This window comes from Bison bison, unplaced genomic scaffold (genome assembly GCF_000754665.1).
Source record: "Bison bison bison isolate TAMUID 2011002044 unplaced genomic scaffold, Bison_UMD1.0 scf7180017853464, whole genome shotgun sequence".
Taxonomy (NCBI): Eukaryota; Metazoa; Chordata; class Mammalia; order Artiodactyla; family Bovidae; genus Bison; species Bison bison.
The window spans coordinates 32,586-39,452 of NW_011484037.1; the positions used below are offsets into that span (position 1 = coordinate 32,586).

Consider the following 6,867-nt stretch of genomic DNA (forward strand, 5'->3'; position numbering starts at 1 on the left):
CAGCAGACGGAGGGGCCGAGGGAGCCGGGTGGGACCGGCCTCTGTTCCAAGCCCGTCACTCACCAAGCCCTGCTTTTGATTGACAACCCCCCACCCTCCCCACCAGGCCTCCCGGGTGGCTCAGTGGTAAAGAATCTGCCTGCCAAGCAGGAGATGTGAGTTTGATCCCTCGGTCAGGAAGATCCCCTGGAGAAGGACATGGCAACCCTCTGCAGTATTCCTGCCTGGGAAATCCCATGGACAGACGCACCCGGTGGGCTCCAGTCCTTGGGGTCACAAAGAGTCGGACGTGACCTAGCGCCTTAACAATAACAACAACCACCCCGGCTCAGGCTCGCCTAGGATGGCCTCCATCTGGACCCTGGGTCTTGCCCGTCCTCGATCAGGCAAGATGTAGAGAGTGGTGTTTTGTCAGATCCCATGATCTCTGTCCCTTTTTAGAGAAAATAATTGTGTTTGTCACCATGTCTGTTACGTGGACAAGCAGTGCACGTGTGAAAGCTTGTATCCTGCTGACCTGGCTTTGTTTTTCTTCTCAGCCAAGCAGCAGATGAAGCTGTGGGTAAGCTGAGTGTAGCAGAAGCCAAGAGTCACTGGAATTTTTCCCTGTTGGGGTGTTAGAGCCCCTACCCCACCCCAGTGAAAGCGCCTCAGTCTCAGGCCCTCTGCGAGGCTCCCCCCCCGAATGTCCCTGCACCCCCTTCTCTCCCGGGCGGCCCCCTCGCAGCCTCCTCTGGTCTGACTGCTGGCAGGCCGGGGTCAGATACCCCTCGGGAGCAGGGGATACGAGAGGGGTCACAGCTTCGGAGAGTCAGAGCCCGGGAGAGAGGCCCTGGGTGGAGGCTCTACTGGGTCGGGTCTGCCCAGCCAGCTTCCAGCTCTTCTGCGAGAGTGTCCCTTTCCCTCCCCAGCCCAGCACCTCTAACCTTGGGGACACCCCACTCTCGGAACTTCGAGGCATCTAAGCTGGCTCTTGTAACTTGATTTCCTTAGGCCTCCAGGCCAGAGGTGAAGCAAGGTCATTCCAGGTGTCAGCGCCGTCGGGTCATTTAGCTGTCGCAGAAACAGAGCCCGTCGGCGCTCGCAGGCCTCTGAGCCCACCCGGGGCCTCGAGTCGCCGCGCACCTCTGTGTGACGGTGGACGGGGTTTCCACCCGCTTCGCCGGCGGGCTTGGGGGTCGTAGCCTGTTCACGCTGGGGGCGTGACCTGCAGCCTCCCTGCTCCCAGGTCCTGTCCTTGGCGAGGTCTTTCTGGCCCCGCGTTCAGTCACAGGCTGTCGCCTCGCGCTTCCCACGGCTGTTTGTGTCCGGCCTTACCTGAGGCCCATGGTGACGACTGGGTCTCCAGTCGAGGGTGTTCCGTGCTGTCCTCCCCGCCCCCACCCGGGCGCCCACTTCCTCCTCCTGCGCCCGAGTGGGTGGTGGGACCCCGAGCCCCCTGCCCCCCACCTTAGTGTGGCCCTGACCCACCTGCACACGGCGGGGTCCTGGTCTGTCCTGGGCCTCCTTCCCTCTTCATTTCTGAGCAGACTGAACCGCAGGTGCTGGGGCGTGAACACCCTTCCCCGGGTTCTGCACGGGAGCTGGCCTGGGAAGCCCCAGCCCACTTCGGTCCCTGTGGACGAAACACCCTGTCTTCAGAGGGCATGGACTGGGTCCCAGCCTTATGTAGCGCTGAGGCTCACGATGACATGGAGCTTGTCACCTGCCTCTGGGATGTCCCAGTGCGTGGAGTCGCTCTGCTGCCGCTCAGGTGAGTCCTGTGACCCGCTGAGCGAGGGCGTGGTGTCTTTGCAGATGCCTGCACGGTGCCTATTTCCGAGATCATCACCGTTGAGGAAACGGACGTTAACGGGAAGCAGTACAGCAGCGGAAAATGGCAGAAAATGGAAAAGCCCTACGCTTTCACAGGTAATCTGCCCTAAAGCCCCTCGTAGCTCCAGGCAGGTCACATGAAAGAGAACTCCTTTGTCATTCGCTTAACGGACTCACTGTGTCCTTGGTTTATAGAAAGGTCCTTGTATCAGTTTTCCAAGCTCTGTTTTTGTGTTTTTTTTTTTACTGAGGTATAGTTGGTTTACGGCAGTGTGTGAATCTCTGCTGTAGAGCAAAGTGAGTCAGTTATGCATATCCAAGCTCTGCTTTTAATGTTTGTTCATCTTTTACATTTCTTTATTATTATTCTTTTTTTACATGGGTTAAAAGAACTGAGGGGTAGACTCTCTTCCCTCATACACACTGGAAGGGATTAACTATCAGAGGAAAGGGGCGGTCAGGGGAGCTGGGCGTGGCGCGGGGCTCACGCGTGTGTTCTCCGTGCAGTGCACCGAGTAAGGGGCGGTCAGGGGAGCTGGGCGTGGCGTGGGGCTCACGCGTGTGTTCTCCGTGCAGTGCACCGAGTGCGGAGGGCCCGGCGGCACCGCTGGAGGTGGGCGCAGGTGACATTCTGGTGCCCGGAGGAGCAGCTGTACCACCTGTGGCTGCAGACCCTGCGGGAGCTGCTGGAAACGCTGAGTACGTGCCTGCTTTGTGCTCAGCGCAAAAGCGGACGTAGCGAGACGCTGTGACTTCTGAACACTTTTCTGGTTAGAGGACTGCACGGGGGGTGCCCGGAGCCTGGCCCCCGGGCACCAGCACCTTCGCTTACGAGCGTGAGGCCGGGGCAGGCCCCTTGGCGCCGTGGGCCTGGGTTTCTTTTCCTGGGAACTGGGTTGGTGAGCCCTGTGCTCGAGGCGAGGAGGACTGCACCAGTGCCCGCGGACGCCTATGTCCACCGGGGCGTCTGAGCTGTGAGTTGTCGCTGTGAGGAGGGTCTGTCTGTCCCATTTACAAAACAGTAGCTCGTTTTGTGCCTGGAACACCCATGTTGTTTGGGTGTATGTATTTTTTAATTGGAGAATAATTGATTTACAGAGTTGTGTTAATTTCTGCTGTGAGCACAGTGACTCAGTTATGTGTGTGTGTGTGTGTGTACACGTTTTTCTTCAGATTCTTTTCCATTATGGTTTATAACAGGATACTGAATATAGTTCCCCTGTGCCATGCAGTAGAAACTTACTGTTTATCATCATATATGTGATATTTTGCTAATCTGTTTTGGGTATAGTCTTAATATACAGTCTCAACAACTGAGTACAATCTTCAGCCACAGAAAAGAAAGAGCGTGTGTTTAGCTTGCTTTTCTATCATTTAAAATTAATTTGGCGTCTAGATCTAGAAACTGGATTTTAATGTATTTGAAGGCAGCATTCCCCACGTAGCAGCTTCAGAGTGGCTTCCTGGCTTGGGAAAAGCACGCCTTTGGCTTCGCATCTGGGTGGTGGGACTTGGTCTCTGCATTTCACCATCTAATTCTGCCGGACAGGACGGGTGTCTACTACTTGCCGTCTAACCAATGGGTCCACCTTCCCCCCATCTCAGACCTCTGGCGCTTGGTCCTCTGCTTGTCCCGCTGGGCCTCTGAACGAGTCTGAGCGCGTCCCTCACTGTGACTTAGGCGCTGTCGTTGTTCCGTAGCATCTCGACCGAAGCACTTGCTGGTGTTCATCAACCCGCTCGGAGGGAGAGGACAGGGCAAGCGGATCTACGAGAAGAAAGTGGCCCCGCTCTTCACACTGGCCTCCATCACCACCGAGATCATTGGTAAGGCATGAGGGCTCTGCGTGGTGTGCAGAAGTAGGATTGGGAACGATCCAGGGAAGGTTTTCATTGGATGCTTTGTGTACGTGTGTGGCCATACCACGCAGCTTGTGGGATCTCTGTTCCCTGAGCTTGAACCTGGACCCTTGGCCATGGAAGTGTAGAGTCTTAACCACTGGACTTCCAGGGAATTCCCTAAGAGTCTTTTAACTAAATAGAATGTCGGGGTTTTGGCATGCCAGAATGAGAAGAATGCAAAGCAAAGAGTGTAGACTGTTCCAGCCGACGGTTAGCATATAAATCCCTCAAGAAAAACAGCAAGAGGGAAAAGGACAAAGACCACAGACAGAAAGTTCTTGCAGGAGATGCAGTTAGTAAGGCTTAGAAATTGTTTCACCAGTGAGTGACATTTTAAAGGACCACGGTGCGATGCCACGTTTGTGGCACTGAGCTTCAGAGCACGTCTTCGACGCTGGGAGGCTGTGGGGAGACAGTGCCTCCTATTCAGCGCCTCGAAGGATTTGAGTAAACTTATTAAAGGGCCACTTGGCGGTGCGGGTCAAGCGTCTTAGGGTTTTTTAACTTCCCAGGGGAAACCATCGGCTGTGCAGAGAGGGAGGTACGCAGATGTCTCTTGACTCGTTTTTATAAAAGCGAAACAGTGGAAACCACTGATGCCCCAAACAAGAAACATGGATAACATTGAGCTGAATCTGGAGGAATAGTTTGTAGTTCTTTAAAATGGTCTTTACAAGGACGTTTCAGTGATAGAAAGGGGGTTGTGATAAGATGCTGAGGGAGAAAGGACACAAAATTGTGTGCACAAGTGTTTTAGAAATTATAATGAGTAAACGGACGATGGATTGACATTTTCTACATTTGGTATTCTAAAATTTACAAAGTCTTTTGGCTACTAAGGGGAAACTATGAAATAGAAGATGTAACCTCTTCCCCCCAAAATCGTTATTTGTTGGCAATTAAGCGCCAATAAGGAGAAGGCAATGGCACTCCACTCCAGTACTCTTGCCTGGAAAATCCCATGGATGGAGGAGCCTGGTGGGCTGCAGTCCATGGGGTTGCTAAGAGTCAGACACGACTGAGCGACTTCACTTGCAGTTTTCACTTTCATGCATTGGAGAAGGAAATGGCAACCCACTCCAGTGTTCTTGCCTGGAGAATCCCAGGGACCGGGGAGCCTGGTGGGCTGTCATCTCTGGGGTCGCACAGAGTCAGACATGACTGAAGCGACTTAGCAGCAGCAGCAAGTGCCAATAATGGGACATTTTACCTGCGGAGTGTATTCTGGGAGGCCATGCTCCCTGAGGCCAGCTCCATCCCTCTCCGTGAAGGGGATTCGGGGAAGACTGAGGAGGATTCCTTACAGCCAACCCCCCTGAGGATTTTATAGGCCCTCAGTTTAAAGTGGTTTAACCCGCCTTCACTTTAAAGCGGATTCTCAGGCTTGAGTGTAAACGCTACAAGCTCATGTTGTCTCTCCCACAGTAACTGAACGTGCCAATCATGCCAAGGAGAGTCTGTATGAGCTCAACATCGATAAGTACGACGGGTGAGTGAGGCCCCCATCCCCTACTTTCAGCCTGTCCTCACTGGCCCTGCTCCCTCCCTCCCCCCGAAGTAAACCTGCCTCTCCTCAAGCTGGGCAAAGCAGGAACTGCGGAGGACCCTGCGTTCCTCTGCTCCTCAGAGGACCGCCGTGGAAGTTTGGTTTCCCTTCTCAGTCTTACCGCCTCATACAGAAATCTTCTCATTTGAAGGTGATCACCTCTTGTCCCTAAATATGTGTGTGTGTGCCCTAAAGTCGAGGAGGTCCTCAGAGCTAAGATGCGGGCATCACTCACTGCCCAGGAGATGGGCCCTGACACAGATGCCGTCACCCGTGTGCTGTCCTGACCCAGGTTCTACACGCGCTCCTTTAGTTCCCTAAAACAAAAGAGCCCCGGGGCAGGCGTGGCCTTCAGATGCAGGGCCGTGTCTCTGGCCTCCTGTAGCCCCGCACGGGTCCTCGGCCTTCCTGGCGGGGCCGACTGCCGCCCGTCCCTTGGTCTGGGGTCCAAGACCTCCTCTCGGTCAGGACCCGGGTGTGCGTTTCCGGCTGCGATGGCACGGGGGTGCAGATGGCACGGGGGTGCAGAGCTGGTCCCTGTCTGCATCTCTGCTGTCCCTGTGCGCTGGTCAGCTCCTGCGAACCGGCCTCCTCTGCCTCAGGCACAGCCGTCCCCTTGCCCGGCACAGGGCTGGTACGTGGTCGGGGCCTGGTGGATGAGCAGAGAGCGAGAAAGGTGGTGAGGAGACGGAAAGCTCACACACGGCGCCCCTCTGGGTGCGGGAGTTTTGGTTGAGACTCACATGGCGAATAGCATGGAGATGGGATTGGAGCCGGGAGGCCGCCAGGGTTTATGGGTCCATGGCAGGAGCAGCTGGACGCCGGCAGAGGGCACAGGACAGGGGGATGCTCTCCAGGACGTCTAGGGGAGAATCGGCTAGTCCCCGTGACCAGGTGCTCCCCAAGCGTCACCCAGCAGGTTTCGAATCCCGTGTAGCCAGCTGGGGGTCACGTCAGCTGAGCTGGGGGCCCGGCCTGTCCGGTCGTGTGAAGGCTCAGGGCCCGTGCAGCCAGCATCTGTCTGACCCTCGTCCCCGTCTCTCCAGCTGTGTGACCAGGGCCGCCAGCACCGTCTCTGCTGGCGCTCGGCGTCCTGAGTGTCACTGCTCCCACTCCAGGGCCCCAAGAAGGCTCTCAGGTCCCCAGTGGGCGACTGTGGCCCTGGGGACGTCAGGTAGCTTGAGGGTCAGCAGATCCAGGGTCACACGGCGGGAGTGGGCCGTGGTGGGGAGGGGCCGGGAGGGAGCCGTGTGTCACCTGCCACAGGGTCCAGGCTCCTGGGGACCTTGGTGAGGGGCTGGCAGGGGAAGAGGGGTCTGTGGGGGTCTTGCCGGCCTACCTTTCAGCAGCCATGCTGGGGGGCAGGGGCGTCCTCTGAGGCCTGGTCCCAGCCCCGCCTTCACTTGGTCCCCCAGACCTTTCAGAGCCCGGCCTGTGGCTACAGCGGACTCCGAAGGCTCCCCTCCTTAGACACAGAGGGTCTAATGCCGTCTGCCGGGAGCAGGAGCAAAGTGGGTGGGTGGGGGCCGGCGGTCCCAGCGGCACAGGCAGTCAGGAAGGCCCTGCCTGGACCCTCGGGGAGCTGGGGGCCGGCCACGGGTGCT

At 56.7% G+C, this 6,867-nt stretch overlaps 1 protein-coding gene across 1 annotated transcript in view; it reads left to right on the forward strand.

The window, feature by feature from the left end:
* Window positions 1-1,766: 1,766 nt before the first annotated feature.
* Window positions 1,767-6,867, forward strand: part of CERK (ceramide kinase) — a gene marked incomplete at its 5' end in the record, with an annotated part of 17,260 nt that continues 12,159 nt past the window's right edge. The window contains 7 exons of the mRNA XM_010854742.1: window positions 1,767-1,911; window positions 2,392-2,514; window positions 3,517-3,642; window positions 5,143-5,206; window positions 5,556-5,726; window positions 5,837-5,942; window positions 6,382-6,437. Of these exons, the coding sequence (XP_010853044.1) occupies window positions 1,767-1,911; window positions 2,392-2,514; window positions 3,517-3,642; window positions 5,143-5,206; window positions 5,556-5,726; window positions 5,837-5,942; window positions 6,382-6,437 (791 nt within the window). The remainder of the gene's footprint in view (window positions 1,912-2,391; window positions 2,515-3,516; window positions 3,643-5,142; window positions 5,207-5,555; window positions 5,727-5,836; window positions 5,943-6,381; window positions 6,438-6,867) is intronic.